Consider the following 15,851-nt stretch of genomic DNA (forward strand, 5'->3'; position numbering starts at 1 on the left):
GTTGTCAAAGTAGAACTGTAAATACCATGTCAGTTTATGAAATGGAATCTTCTCCCCACTTTCTCCATATGTGCATGTGTACGCTGCGTATATGTGGTGAATGGTGTGTTTTCACGTGTGTGGGTACATAAGCATATGTGTGAATGCTTTCGGATGCGTGAAGTTGATGTTGGAGATCTAGACAGCTTGTCCATCTTAACCACAGACTCAGGGTTAATCCAACCCAGAGCTCACCGATCTGACTAGTCTCATGATTCAGCTGGTTCTTGGAAAATTCCTTTTCTGTCTTTGGGAGTGGGAATTACAGGTGGCTGCTGTGCCCTCATGCCCGGCTGGAATTTCCCTAGGTCCTGAGAATTGGAACCAAAGTCTCCATGTTTGTGTGGAAAGTGCTTTAACCACTGACAATCCTTATATTTCTTCTCTTCTTCTTCTTCTTCTTCTTCTTCTTCTTCTTCTTCTTCTTCTTCTTCTTCTTCTTCTTCTTCTTCTTCTTCTTCTTCCTCTTCCTCTTCCTCTTCCTCTTCCTCTTCCCCTTCTCCTTCTCCTCCTTCTCCTCCTCCTCCTCCTCCTCCTCCTCCTTCTCCTCCTTCTCCTCTTCCTTTTCCTCCTCCCCCTCCTCCCTTTTTTAAACAAAATTAAGACAAGCTTGACATTTGGTAGGGAAACTTTAAGAATAGCTACACAATGTGTAGAAAAGCAGATTGGATACTAGTAGCTTGCCTTAGCAAAATTACAACTATGATTTAGCAGTGTGATTCTTGTACTTCTACAGGGACCACAGCAGGATCTAGGTCCAGATAGAGTTGGGATCTTAGATCAGTGAAGAAAGAACTCATCATTCAATAAAAATTATTTCAAACCTAGATATTCTTGTGTGTGTGTGTTATCCAGATTCAACAATACCAAAAAGTGAAATAAGTTCTAGGAAGATTAAAAGGTATAAGAGGCTGGGGAGACAGGGTTAAGAGCAATAATCTCTCTCCCAGAGGACCCGGGTTCAATTCTCAGCGTGCTCACAGTAGCTAAAAATGGAGACTCCAGTTCCTGGGGATCTGATAGTCTTGGCCTCCACATGCACCAGGCATGAACATGGTGTACAGACATACATGCTGGCAAAACAGTATGTGTGTATCTGCGGGCTGCTGGACATGCTAGCACATGCCTCTGATTCTGAAGCAGGCCAGCCTGGGTTACAGGGTGAGTTTCAGAGTAACCTGGGGCTACATGAGACATTGTCTCAAAGGAACGAGAGAAAGAGAGAGAGAGAGAGAGAGAGAGAGAGAGAGAGAGAGAGAGAAGAGATGTACAAATGACAAAATTGTATTAGGAATGTGCTAGAAATATCAGCAAAGTGTCTGAGGGGATCCCACCATGTCTTCCTGTGTCTGAGGGCACCAGGCACATAGTGATTGTTTTATGGCATGTTACTCTGAATTGAAACATTTCTTCTAGGAGGGAAAAGGAAGAGTCTCTGGTGGTAAACGGGAGGTGGCAAAAGGCTTCACATCTGGAGAAATGGAAGATCCGCCAGGGCCCCACCCAACAGTATAAAAGGGATGAAGTTGCTGGAATTGGAGACTCTGAGTCAAAACCTGTTGACATTCAACTGTGGCGGATGGTGGCTGACTCTGGCGCTGTACACAAACTACATGGAAAGCTCTGCAGGCATAGGGAGCCCCAGAATTTCAGGATTTGGGGAGTTGTTACCCATGTTGGAATAGCATTTCTGATGATGCAGCTCTTTTCGAGTTATCCTGGCTTCTTGTAAGCAACTCCTCACCCATACTCCTGTAAATAATATCCTAGTAAATAAAAACTCACTGGTTCACCAAATTGGTGCAGTTGTTTTCTTTGGTCTGTCTTGGACTTCCTTCTCAAGGTGAGTAACTGTGTGTATGCATGCGTATGCTTTGTGTGTGTGTGTGTGTGTGTGTGTGTGTGTGTGTGTGTGTGTGGGGCTTCCCCAGGAAAAGTATCCCACAACAGTAGTACACAGACATATATGTATGAAAGCAAAACACCCATACACATAACATTTTTTTAAAAAGTATAAATGCAGGCACAAGGATAAACTGTACACACAACGAAAGAGCAACCCAGACTGTATTGAAATCCCCCAGAAGGTCACAACCACCAGAGAGTGTGGAGGGTGCCGTCTGTGCGCTGGCCAGTGGACATCCTCCCAGGGGTTTGTAAACCGACCCCGTGCTGATCTTTGTTTTCCAGGCTTAAAGCTGAGCCTGTCCTCACTGAGAGAGAACTCATCATTGCTCCAGAGTGTCTCATGTCAACCACTCCTCTGACACCAAATCAGAATGTGACCTAAGGACCTGAGCCTGAGGAGATGTGCATCACACACAGAATGCCTGCACACACGGGGACATCACTTGTACACAGAGGGGTAAGAGGCTCTGGCTTCCAGTGTCCAGGTTCTAAGTCTACTGTGCAGACAGGGCACACTCTGGACCCACGGGCACACCATGCTGCTGTCCTTACCTCAATGAGACAGAAAGCGATAATCAAAACGGTCACGACGACGGTCACAGATATTGCCAAGATGACTTTGTTGTTGTAGCCATATCCCGGAACTGCTTTGGTGAGCTGAAAAGTACAAGATAAATGGACAGACGGACATTTCTGTTAAATCATAAAGGAAGGCAAAGGCTGATGGTTTAACATCCCTTCCTGAGCTTGCGTGGTAACTGGCACTCAATGAAGTGAAGGCGTCTGCCTCGAGTTTGACTCCAACTTCCGCTACGAAGTGGGCAGGCCATTTGGACTGTACAGTGAGGCTGATGCAAAGAACTGAGGTCTGAGGATGTCCCTCAGTGGTTAACCCTTTGCTTAGTTTGTACTAGGCCTTGGTTTTGATCTACAATGAATAACAAAACGATACGACAACCCCCCCCCCCAATTCTTTCAGGTTTCTTCAGATTTCTAAAAGCCCATACTGAATCCAATGTGTAACGTGCACATTATTACACATTTTACTATGTTCTGTGTTTTAGGCTTGCTTCTGTGTCTAAACTTAGACACACAGTAGGAGTTAGGTGTGGTAGCAAACACCTGTTTTCCCAGCATTGGGATATAGAGGCAGGTGGATATCGCTTGAGTTCCATCACTTGGGGCTGATTTACACAGGGGATTCCAAGAATCTAGGGCTATATACAGAGACCCTGTCTTCAAGACAAAACAAAAAACAAAACCCAATAAAAGCATACAGAAGCTCAGTGGGAATCGCTGTCTTGGCTGGGCTAGAGTTATGAGGCTAGCAGAAGATCTGGAGTGGGAGCCCCAAGTCATTTCTGCTGAACTGATTGGGGAGACTGAGGCCCCCTGTCCCGGTGCTGTCCTCACCTGACTTGGTTCCAGACCCTTCTGTTCACCTTGCGCTTCTGTGCTCTCGTTGATGTAGGTCTCGGTTTTCCACTGGTCTGTATCCCAGTCAGTCCTGGACAACTTGAAATCTTGCTGCTCACTGAGAAGCTTCATCAGGAGGCCTGTTCTGGAGATGAGCTTGGCACAGGCCAGTTGTACACGAGTGTCAGAGCAGTCCATCTTCAAAGTCCTGATAACGTGGGAGATGAGCCTTCTCACATCGTTGTTGGGGATGAGGGGCCGCAGTTGCTGGTTTAGATGGGATTCAAACTGTTCTCCTGGTGACATGAGCGATGGGTGAGCAGCTTCTGTGGAAGGAGCATGCGTATCAGACCCCACAGTGAAGTCTGACTGTGGCTTGCTGGTTTGCTGAACGGTTGGAACTAAGCTGGATGTAGACACAATAGAACCTGTAGTAGGTTTCTCACGAGGTTTATTTTCTGATTTAATTTCTGCAGGCACAGTGACGGTTAGTTTGAGAATATTTTCTTTAACATTATCTGTTGCCGCCTGATTTTCTTCCAGAGGCTTTTCTGTAGAAGGCTGTGAAGCCGTATATGATTCTGAAAAGGGCCTTTCTGGGTAACTCAGGTTGCCTAAAGATGACAAGACCCCTTGTGCAGGGGAATTTACCAGGCTCCTCACTGCAGACGATGCTGCCACCGGCCTCTTTGCAATCAACTGGAAATGAGATTTTTTCTTCCTAAGGTTTCCACGTCTCTCTTCAGGTTGTAAATTTGGGTTAGAACCCTTTGCTCTCTTCACATTAGCATTTGCACTTTCTAAAACAAAAATGGTGTAAGACAAGTCTTTCCGTCTGTCTAGGAACTCAGGTAGCGATTTTGGAGCAGGAGCCTTGTCCACCAGGGCCGGTCCTAGGGAGGAAGAGAGTTCCTTCCCATGATCCTTTGCGAGTAAGGGCTCTGAAGGGAAGGAATTTTCCACTAACACCCTGGGCTTCTGCTCCAGATGGAGCTGCTGCAGCTCCACTGAGGCTGGGCTGCCTGTCCTTGGCGCTGTTCTCCACAGGTGTCTGTCCTTGGCGCTGTTCTCCACAGGTGTCTGGGCGCTCTGCTTGCTCCCCAGGCTCTTGACTCTCACCTCCTTGAAGTGCCTCTTCCTTAAGCTTCCTGTCCCCTCGGGGGCCCTGTTCATGCTGAGGAGCCGTCTCTCTGCCTTCTCGATCTCTGCAAGACTGTCTTCCTCTGCCCGGGCAGGTTCCCACCTCTTTTCAAATATTCCTCGTTTGAATTTGGGATCTAAATGGCTCGCCGGCTGCACAAGCATGGCGGTTTTCTCTTTCTCTCTCACATCATCAATTTCTGCATCTAGCAGATTTTCTAGAAAATAAAGCTTATTCACTTTATTTTTGTTAGGCGACTTAGGTACTGATTTAAGAGTAAGGCTCTTTGTGTCGTTTTGGAAGGGTCCCAGTGGATTATCTCCATTCTGTATATTAGAAAACAAGAGTTTAATGAATGGTAGCAATGTCGACACCACATCTTCCAGATTCCCCTCCGAGAAATACGGTAATATGTAATTGAGGGCACTAATAACATCACTTTCATCGTTAAAGTCAAGCTGCTCATTCATGAGGCCTGAAGAGCTAGGATCATTTCTGTCTGAGTGGACCCTTTCTGGTTCAATAGTGAGCTCGGCTCTGGTATTCTCCTTCCGGGCCAGCAACACCTTCATGAATGTTCCTTCTGGGTTCCTTATAGATGCTGTAGCTGTCAAAGAACAAGAGATTACTTTTGGTCAGAGAATACTGGCAGCCCCTTCCCCAGCCTGCAACCATTCACCCCTATCGAATAAATTAGGGGCCAGCAAATACTGGATGGAATGACCACTAGTGGAGAGAAAAAGAAACCCATGCTGTAAACCATGGGAAAAACAAAAGGAGAGGACCGGATGGGCCAAGTGCCCATTTCAAGCTTTCTGCGTCGTGCACACTGTACAGAGGGACCGTAGAGAGCTGCTCTTGCTCTGTCCTTGGGACACAGCCAGGGTTGGAATGCAGAGGCTAAGTTGTCGATAGGGCTTTGAACTGGGTTCCTTTTGCCTCAAGCTCCTGAGTAGGTGACGTTACAGCCCTGTGCCGCCGCACTCAGCTTACAAAGACAAATTCAAAATCCTACGATACCAGGTGTGGAAGCATAAAACCTTTGATCCCAGTCAAAAATGTCAGAGACAGGAGGATCTCTAACGACTTCCATGCCAGCCTGATCTGCCCGGCGAGTCCTAGGCCAGCCAAGCCTGTAGAGTGAGAATATACCTCAAAAACCAAACATCAAGCAAGATCTCGAGTAGAAGAACTTGGGCCAGTCTACGCTTGTCGCTTGTTGTATTAGGAGAGGCGGGCAGGCCCTCGCTACTTACAAAACCAAGAGCTCTCAGATTTTAAAGAAAAAGACATCACAGTGTTAAAAACAATGCAACAGGAAACAAAACAAAACCATTTTCCACCTGCCCCCTAAGTCAGGAGTATTTGAGACCTGATGTAGATAAAGCCAGCCTCAGACTGCCATGCATGATACATGTGTGTGATCACGGAAGCAAGGGGCCAAGCGCAGTGTACGGCTCAGAGTGTGAACACTGGTTACTGCTCCCCGTCCCCTTTCGTCTGGTGCTATTTTTGTGTATAGAACAGCTTTTATGTTCATATCTTTTTTTTTTCTTTTGGTTTTTTAAGACAGGGTTTCTCTGTGTAGCCCTGGCTGTTCTAGAACTCACTCCAGAGACCAAGCTGGCCTCAAATTCACAGAGATCCGCCTGCCTCCCAAGTGCTGGGATTAAAGGCCTGTGCCACCACCTCCTGGCTAATGTGTACATCCTTTTAAAAGATTCATTTTATATGTATGAGTGTTTTGCCTGTATTTCTGCATCTCTTACCTACCCGGCCTGCAGAGGCCATGAAGAGGTGTTGGATCCCCTGATCCAACCATGATCCAACCTGTGAGCTACCATGTGGGTCCTGGGAACTGAACCCCAGCCCTCTGAAAGAGCAGCAAGTACTTTTAACCACTAAGTTAGCTCTCTACCTTCATGTATGTATACACATACACACATACATATACACACATCATGCACATATAGACACTATATGTATAGTATATATGGCCACACACACATATATAGGATAAGTACATATAGTGTATATGCAGTGTAGAGTATGTATGGAGTATGTATATAGTGTCTGTATGTGCAGGATGTGTGTATATAAATATATGAATACATATACATACATAGGTACTATACATGTACGTCTTTATATATACACACACACATACTCTATTTAGTGTCTGTATGTGCACGATGTGTGCAGGTACATGTGTGTGATGGTTTGAGTGTGGAGATCAGAGGGCAACTCTGTGGAGTTTATTCTCTCCTTCCACCTTTCTGTGGGTTCCAGGGATTGAGCCTTGGTCACCAGGCATGTGTGGCAGGCATCTTGAGCCCCTGAGCCATCTCTCTGGCCTATAGGAAAGCCATGTTTTAAATAATGAAATAATTTCCCAATTTCCGATTTCCAATAAGAGCCCAATTTCCACAAGAAAGTAATTCAGAAGTTTAGGGAGTTTTATTCTGAATGAACGGGTGGAAGCGAACAAGTGTATCATTAGTTTAAACTTTAGGGACCTCAGAGAAGGGGGTGCTGGTGGCAGAGAGATGGTAAGAGTCAGAGGACCAGCCAGCCAGCTGTGAGACTTGTGTCTTTCTAGGAGTGACAGGAAAGTTACACCCGTGATACCTCAAATATGGTCACCTAGGTAAAACCTGAACAGGGTCTCCACCAATAGACATGTTAAGGGGCAACTACCAGAGGTCACTCCCAGACAGAGAACTACAGTTGATCCATGACTGCTGAGAGCGGGAGAATTAGCCTCTCCCAGGGATGAACCTCCAAACTGGTTACCAGAGACAAAGTGGTCAGCTCCGAATCATACACACAAGTAACACCAAACAGACCCAGAGAGTTGTATGATATATTTATGTGTTTATCTGTATATGGAACAATAATAAAGAGAAAGGGTCAGTTTGAGAGGGAGTGAGGGGGATATGGGAGAGAATGGAAGGAGGAAAGAAGGCAGAAAGGGAATTAATTTTAATTAAAATAAGAATAATTTAAAAATATATTTACCAGTTTAAAATTACATGTCAAAATTAACTCATTTATCAGCCAAGAGACTCACGACAATGTGTGGTGTTTGTCCATCCAGTGTAACATCCAGTGTTACAATGCAGTTTGATTGTCTTGCAGATAACCTCAATATCAACTTTAAATTCGCAGAGGCAGCAGGCCATGTTGCTAGGTAAGATCCTATAAATCGAATGACAGAGAGAACTGGTTACTGGAAATGGGTTACTGAGGTGTAGAAGAGGCAGCCCAAGGCCCCACAGGGTTGCAGAGGAAGGAGTACTTGGGGCATGTGGCATGGGCAGCTGGGTCTCGGAGACTCAATGCAAATTGCTGCTGATATTGAATTATTTGCTTTTTTGGAGCTGAGGACCAAACCCAGGGCCTTGCGCTTGCACTGAGCTAAATCCCCAACCCCTCATTTTGTATTATTTGCTTTTTTTTTTTTTTTTTTTGCTGCTGATATTGAAAATGGTCATGGGGGGTGGCAGGGATGCTCTATAGGTGGGTAAGTGTCAGGGTGGTTGTGTATGCCTAAAACAAAGATGTCGGAAGCAGAACTAGGTGACACTGATCCATAGAAGCATCTCTCCTGAGCTCAAAGGTGTCATCTGGGTTCGTCATGCACAGCAAGAAGGGCCTGAGTAAGCCTCCAACCTATGGGCAATTTTCTCTATTCCTGTCAATAGAATATTAGAAATCATGTGAGGCCTTAAACAGCCTACTTTAATCCATACTTTATGGTTAAATGGCAACATGGATCACATCAGCCAAATCTGGATTATTTTTGTTTCTTGCAGCTCTTCGGTATAGTGTTTGTAGCAGTGCAAAGCCCTGGGTTTGATCTTAATATCACACACTCACAAACATACACATATACCACAGGCGCGTGAACACGGACACGCAGACACATGGCCCCTCCCTCATGGACAGATGGAATTGCGGAGATAAACACCACAGTGAAACACAACATAATTGTACGAAGAATCTACAAGTTGGTAATGGCGCTCAAAAGAAAAAGCAGGGTAGTTTTCCTACGGAATACAGCCACTAAATGGGTTTGTTTCAACCACCAAGTGATACTTGCTTCAGACAAGGCTATCACGGGTTCACGGTTTGGTGAATGATGCCTGAGGGGAGAATGCATGGTGTGGTAGCAGTGGGGCCATTAAGGGAACACCTTTCCTTCTGACCAAGACGATGGGATCTCGGGTCTAGGGCACTGGAGACAACATTTGGTCCCTGTTTAAGGGACCACCTCTGAAAAGGATGGGCCCACCCTACAAGAAGGGAGATACAATTTGAGCCATGCTAAAGAGACAGGAATAATTTCCCCTTTAATGGAACACTGTGTTTCCTCCCCAGAATTCCTGTCTGCTCTGCCGTAGTTTTGGCCTCTCCATGCCCTGAGTCCTGGCTATGAAAGGTGCGATTTTTACCGTCCTCCTGTTCTGTCTCCTTCTTCTAGATGTCGAGCACAGCCCACTGTGCTTTTTCTAGTCTTCTGAGTCTTTTTACTCTTTCCCCTGTGTCCCCTGTGATGCTGTCTACTCCCCTTGGCTACATGGCTGCTTGTAGTGGCATGGCTTTCCCTTTCCTTTCATCTGATGTTCCGGGGTAGCTGCAGCTTACTCTGTCTACTCTAATTCACCTGGAGGTCCTTTTGGGTCCATTCCTAAATGTTTTCATTAGAGACTAAGAAGCCCCAAAGGGACCCCAGTTTCCCTGATAAAATGGAGTGATGTAGTGTCTCGAGTGGAGCTTCCCCAAACTCCCATGAAGTACCACATGTGAACCTAACCAGAAGAACATCAATATACCACCGTTGGGAGATCAGACTTGAACGGATAGGGCCCCTGAAATCCCAGTGAGGAGGCCCGTATCGGATGTTTGACCTGACCTATTCCTGAGGAAACAAAATAAAGCCAGATTGAAATGAAAATGTGTAAAACAAACAAAAAAATTCAGTAAGAAGCCTGACTGGAAGGTCACAAGTTCAAAGCTACAACCCAGGCTCCAGGAGGAGACCCTGCATCACAAGAACACAGACATATTCAACGCGGGCCCTGCCTTAAAGGAAGCACACAGTAAGAGTTTTGTTTTTGTTTTTTGTCATGACTAGACAGTCCAGAACAGACCACCAGCTACTAAAGAGTTAATACGACAAGGACACAGATGCCACTTCAGATGAGCTGGCAGAAAGGCAGAGCTCTTTTGTATTCCAGACTGGCTAGGAAATACCTGTGTAGCTGAAGCTGACGGTGACTTTGGAGGACAAGTGTTCGTCACTGTACCTGGTTTATACTGAACCCAGGGGATCATGCATGCTAGGCAAACACTATTCACAGAGCCACCTCCCCCAAATCCAGCTGAATGCCTTTAAAAGACTGCTTTGTCATGCACTGTTGGCAAGAGACGCTAAAGATCATGGCCAGTGGGAGAAGGCAGATCCAAAAGGCCATATGCCATGGGATGTCATTTGTGAGATGTTCTAGGAGAGGGAAAACTATAGGGCTAGAAATAAGGGTTGTGGAACCCTGGGCTGGTGCAAAGGGGCAGGAGGGGCCTTTGGGACGTGACAAGCAGTCTACACCAGTAATGTTAGGGGACTAACTGTGAAAACTGATCAACCCATGTGCTTGAATTTATTGCATGAAAATCATACCCCAGTAACTCAGACTCAAGAAATAAGGCAAACCTCAAAACATCTAAAATATGAGAAACTGTAAAGAAATCTAGGGCTGGCAGGATGGCTCAGCAGATATAAAGTCCCCTGCCACACAAACAGGTTTGATCCCTGGAACCCAGAGTACAAGGAGAGCGCCAATCCCTAAAGCTGTCCGTTGACCTCCATACTTACACGGTGGGATTCATGCCTATACACACACACACACACACACACACACACACACACACACACACACAGTTTTTAAACCAAAGTGAAATTATTCTAAGAAGATAAACCTTACAGATGTTCCAGCTCCAGAGTCATCATGAGGATGTTCTCAACTGTTGTCAGTTGCACCTGTGTGGCCCCCAGGTCCCTGAAGGAGAAAGCCGGACTACATGAGGAACCGTCTCACCACACGTGTATTAGCATTCAGACACATAACAGAGGTAAACAATAAAAATAAAATCTCTTTGCCACAAAAGATTATTTCACGGAGCTCCTTTGGAAAAGAGAAGTTTGCCTTTTCTTGTAACTTTTGTAACTCTTTAGTAGCTGGTGGTCTGTTCTGGACTGTCTAGTCATGACAGAAAACAAAACCAAAACTCTTACTGTGTGCTTCCTTTAAGGCAGGGCCCGCGTTGAATATGTCTGTGTTCTTTTTTTTTTTTTTAAAGATTTATTTATTATATATGAGTACACTGTAGCTGTCTTCAGATACACCAGAAGAGAGTATCAGATCTCATTACAGATGGCTGTGAGCCACCATGTAGTTGCTGGGAATTGAACTCAGGGCATCTGGAAGAGCAGTCGGGTGCTCTTAACCGCTGAGCCATCTCTCCAGCCCATGTCTGTGTTCTTGTTGAACCTGTCTTTATTGTCTCTCGCCTCTCATATATTGGATTCTCCCTACTATAGCTACCACTCCATGTTCTTATTTTTCACTTAAATTTCAAATCTTTAATGCCCCTTTATTTAAAATTGTCTTTCTGTATACACTATATTAAAGACACGGGAAGCTGGAGTATTTTAATTTCTGAGACAGGGTTTTTCTGTGTAGCCCTGGCTGGCCTGATACTCCCTATGTAAACCCAGGATGGGGCTGGAGAGATGGCTCAGCGGTTAAGAGCACTGACTGCTCTTCCAGAGGTCCTGAGTTCAAATCCCAGCAACCACATGGTGGCTCACAACCATCTGTAATGAGATCTGATGCCCTCTTCTGGTGTATCTGAAGACAGCTACAGTGTATTTATATATAATAAATAAATAAATCTTAAAAAAAAAAACCCAGGATGGCCTTAAATTTACAGTGACCCGTCTGCTTCTGCTTCCTGTTGGGACTAATGGTAGGCACTACAACATAGAGTCTTTTGTTTATTTTATTGGTTTTTTTTTCCTTTTTTTTTTTCCGGAGCTGGGGACTGAACCCAGGGCCTTGCGGTTGCTAAGCAAGCGCTCTACCACTGAGCCAAATCCCCAACCCTCTTTTGTTTATTTTAAAAATACTTATTTATTATTATTATTTATTATCTGAGTGTGCGTTCAGGTGCCTGTTGAGGTCGATCTGGAGTTCCAGATGGTATGAGTCACCTGATGTGTGTGCCAAGAACTGAACCTAGGTCCTCTACCAGAGCCACTGAGCCATCTGTCCAACTTCCTTTCCTTCCTTTTAAAAAAAAGACTCGGTGTGTGTGTGTGTGTGTGTGTGTGTGTGTGTGTGTACATGTGCCACAGTGGCTATGTGGAGGTCAGAGGACAAATAGTGAGAGCTCGTTCTTGAACTTGGGTCCTCAGGCTTGGTGGCAAGCCCCTTTATTTGCTGAGCTATCTTGTCAGGCTCCTACTTTTTTTTTTTTTTTTTTTTTTTTTTTTGGAGCTGGGGACCGAACCCAGGGCCTTGCGCTTCCTAGGTAAGCTCTCTACCACTGAGCTAAATCCCCAGCCCCAGGCTCCTACTTTTATTTCTTTAATTTTAATTTTAATTTTTAAAACATTGTCTCGGTGCAGCGCTGGCTGGTCTGTAACTCACAGAGAGGCCCCACGTCTGCCCTCCAACTGCTGGGATTAAGAGCACACACCTCCTCTTCAGGCTCACCGCCCTGTTCTCGGTGAGGTTTTTTTTTTTTTTTTTTTAACAATAGAGTTGAAACTAAAATAATTTTTTAAAATTAAGACAAAATACTATCTTGATGAAAATTTAAAAAAAAAGAACAGAGACCGTCCTAGGAACCCAAATACTTACAGATATTTTAACGTTGGCAACTTAAAAAGGAAAGGATCTTCGACAACTGTCAGAGGGTTACGGTTGAGGATCCTGGAAAAGCAATGAGAGTCACATTACACAAATTCAATCTGCTTCATAGCACTCCAAAGTCTACATTCATTCCATTGGCATGAAATATACATACATGTGCATACACAATCATATATATGTAATTTTTTTCTTTTTACCTATGACCACCTATAAACCACCCTCAGAATCCATGAACATTCTTCCTTTGAAGACTGTCCACGTCTACGGAAAATAAAAGAGAAAGAAATAGAGAAAAAGAACAAAAGGCAGAATACAAAGGAAGGAAATGCTAAGAGCTTCTAGGTCAAAAATCTAGCAAACACACTGGTGGTAAAGCTCTTACTGTGTAGGAAAGGCTTTATTTTGGTTTGTTTGGGGATTAATTAATTAAGTGTGCGTGCGTGCGTGTGTGTCCCCGTCCTCTCTGTATATCTCTAGCTGTCCTGGAACTTGTTCTGTGGATCGAGATGTCCTGGAACACAGAGATCCTCCTGTCTCTGCCTGAGTGCTGGGATAAGAGGGGGTGCTCCACCATACCTGGCCAGGAAAGGCTATTTTCAATGTCTCCCATAATTCAAGATGCTTGTCCTTTCTTAGAAATCTAAAACACTTTGTAGTTAGTTCACTAAACCAGGAAAAATAATAGGACAGTTTCTCTGGCTTTGGAGGAAAAGTAAGACTGTTAAGAGTAGCCACAGTCCAGCTCCTGTCACAGCCAGGCTCTGGTCTCAGCGGGACGCCAGCCACAGCTGGGCTCTACCACACAGTCTCACTTGTGGTCTTGATCGTCATCACAGCCTGAGCAAGCCTGTGCATGTGCCGGGCTTCCGGCCATGAGCTCAGGAGGACAAAGACTGTGCCTTATATCCACCATCACTCCTGTGTCTGGAAGGGCGCCTGAATCGAGCGTGGTGTTTAACAAGGGCTATGGGATAAGTCGGCAACATTGTTTATACGCCAATAAAATTAATAAATTCTCTATCCCCCCTCTCTTGACAGAGGGCCTTGTTTAGTTGCCCAGGCTGACAAACAAAAACAAAATAAAATAGGAGAATTGAAGTGAAACAGGAAAAAAAAAACATTTTAGGTTTAGTCTGTTCCCACGTCAGTATAGGTCACATTAATAATTACCTCAGCACCCAAGCACTGTGATTTTTCTATGTTTAACCTGACTGTTAGTGCTAGGGTAATCCTTACTCCGTTTTCTTTAAAAGCATTTATTTTAAATTAAGTGTATATGTGTGTATGGAGCAGGGGCAGGCGTACTTGTGAGGCCAGTGTCTGAGGAGTCCACAAGAGGGAGCCAGAGCCTGTGGAACTTTCCTGCCCTCAGCAGGCCCAAGATGTACTCTTTAGCACTGAGCCATCTCTCCAACCACTCCCACCCCCTCCTCCACCCCACTTTCCAGATGAGGAAGCCAAGGCACACAAGGTTTGTATAACTTGTCCCCGTTTGCTAAGGGCACACAAGAAAAGCAAAATTGGGATTTGAGGCTAGTTCTGATTACAAAGCTTATGTTTAACCCATGGGGAAAGGGGATTTAACACACAGCCTTTTCCTTTTCCTTATATTTGGCAGTGATGGGGATTGAACCTAGGACTTTGTGTACAGTTGGTGCATGTTCTCAGTAAGCTACAGCTCACGCAATGTATTGTGGTCACATTCTTTCTAGAAAACGTCTACAAACACAATTTCCTGGGCTGCCCAGTTGGCAGAAATGGCAGCTAGCAGGTAGGGGACCTCCTGTTAACTTGACAACTATATTTCAGTCCCTGAGCCCAGTTGTCTTCCACAGTTATACAAGGTACATGCAAAGTAATAAGTAAAGGTTGAAATATACATTTTAAGAGTATATTAATTGTAAACAATAATGGGTTTGAAATAACTTCTTTAAAAAAAAAAAAAGGAAAGAAGTTTCATTAGTCCAGGCTAGCCTCAACCTTGAACTCACTATACAGCTCAGGATTGACCGTGTTACTCTGATCTTCCGGACTTTACCTCCCTGTGCTGGGGTTATACACTGTCACGAGTGGCTTAGAAGTTAACCGTTTGAACCTCGTGTGCTCATTGGAGAATGCCGCTGTAAGAATTTTGGTATCCTTTCATTCCCTTTCCTTAATTTCCCGTGATTAACATTTAATTAGCCCATTGTCATTGAGACTTTAGAGAGTTAAAACTATGACAACACGCTGATAGCAATGAGAACAGTTGAGTGAGGACATCAGAGTTCATCCGGCATAAAGCAATGAATTACTGAACTGTGGAAAGTTAGCCAAAGGCTTGCCACACTCCGGAATCATTTATTCAAGAAAATCAACTCCATTTCTGTAAGAATGATAGGATTTGTGTTGTTTTAACTTCACCTAAATGATTCCTCATCTTAGATCAGTGGCAACCTTAAAAACCAAACCAAACCAAACCAAACCAAACCAAGCCAAGCCAAGCCAAGCCAAGCCAAACCAAGCCAAGCCAAACCAAACCAAACCAAACCAAACCAAACCAAGCCAAACCACACAGCCTAGCTGTGAGAAGGAACAGACTGGAGCTGTAGCTCTGTCAAAGCCTCAATCCTAGGCTATCGTGGCCCCTAGTGAGACCACACTTGTGACCTTACCGAGCATTCACTCTCTAGTCTAGAAACTTCCCCAGAAGGCGGTTTTGGAAAACAACCACAGGCAGTGATATGAGCACAGTTGGGATAGCAAAAAGCCCATGCGATCGACTGACAGGAACGCAGAGGAGTAACATGTCCACCGGAACTGTGAGGTGCTCATGTATGTGCTTGGAAAACCGAAGACCACAAGCCACTCGCCTGAGTGTTTGGAAGGCCATGCACACGTGTATGCTTTAGCACAGGTAGAAAACAACCAAGACTACCAGAGGAAGTTCACCCCGGCCGACCTTGCAGTTCTGCACAGGTAGAAGGGGGCTAAGGCTGCCTCCAAAAACACCCACACTAGAATCCTAAAGGCAGGCATCTTCCTTAGAGAAAGATGGTCAGAGAAATAGGCAGTGACCCAGACCCTGTTCCAAAGTGCAAGAAGAATTTGAGGAGAGAAGAAATCCTTTCTTTTCCTCATCTATAAGTTCCAGGAGCCGTCGAGCGTGCCTCCCCACTCGAAGCTCCACAAGTGTAGGGGTCTGTGTTCTACCAGTAGGTCCTAAGAAATCAACAATGGTGAGCCTGCTTCTGCACCATAGTTCTGAGAGTCACAGTATTTTAAACTAGCCACGAGGAAGACAGCCATGAAGAACAGGCAAAAGTGACTTGAGCCAGCAGGATCTGGGTTCAGACTCTGGTTCTGGAACTTCCGAGTGATGTGACTTGTATAGGACAGCCTCAAACCTGAACTCATTCAGTGGGAAAAAC

The 15,851-nt window shown here is 45.0% G+C and overlaps 1 protein-coding gene and 1 long non-coding RNA gene across 3 annotated transcripts in view; one reads left to right on the forward strand and one right to left on the reverse strand.

Annotated features, from left to right (window-relative positions):
* LOC134480884 (uncharacterized) overlaps window positions 1-1,836 on the forward strand; it is a 37,890-nt gene extending 36,054 nt beyond the window's left edge. The window contains exon 2 of the long non-coding RNA XR_010055833.1: window positions 1,456-1,836. This is a non-coding gene — a long non-coding RNA (uncharacterized LOC134480884). The remainder of the gene's footprint in view (window positions 1-1,455) is intronic.
* Window positions 1-15,851, reverse strand: part of Lrrc37a (leucine rich repeat containing 37A) — a 36,956-nt gene that overhangs the window by 2,120 nt on the left and 18,985 nt on the right. For both annotated transcript variants that reach the window (XM_017597813.3, XM_039087776.2), the window contains exons 6-10: window positions 12,430-12,501; window positions 10,489-10,563; window positions 7,575-7,702; window positions 3,361-5,111; window positions 2,500-2,604 (exon numbers count right to left, since the gene is read on the reverse strand). In XM_017597813.3, the coding sequence (XP_017453302.2) occupies window positions 2,500-2,604; window positions 3,361-5,111; window positions 7,575-7,702; window positions 10,489-10,563; window positions 12,430-12,501 (2,131 nt within the window). The remainder of the gene's footprint in view (window positions 1-2,499; window positions 2,605-3,360; window positions 5,112-7,574; window positions 7,703-10,488; window positions 10,564-12,429; window positions 12,502-15,851) is intronic.

This window comes from Rattus norvegicus, chromosome 10, assembly GCF_036323735.1.
Source record: "Rattus norvegicus strain BN/NHsdMcwi chromosome 10, GRCr8, whole genome shotgun sequence".
Classification (NCBI taxonomy): domain Eukaryota; kingdom Metazoa; phylum Chordata; class Mammalia; order Rodentia; family Muridae; genus Rattus; species Rattus norvegicus.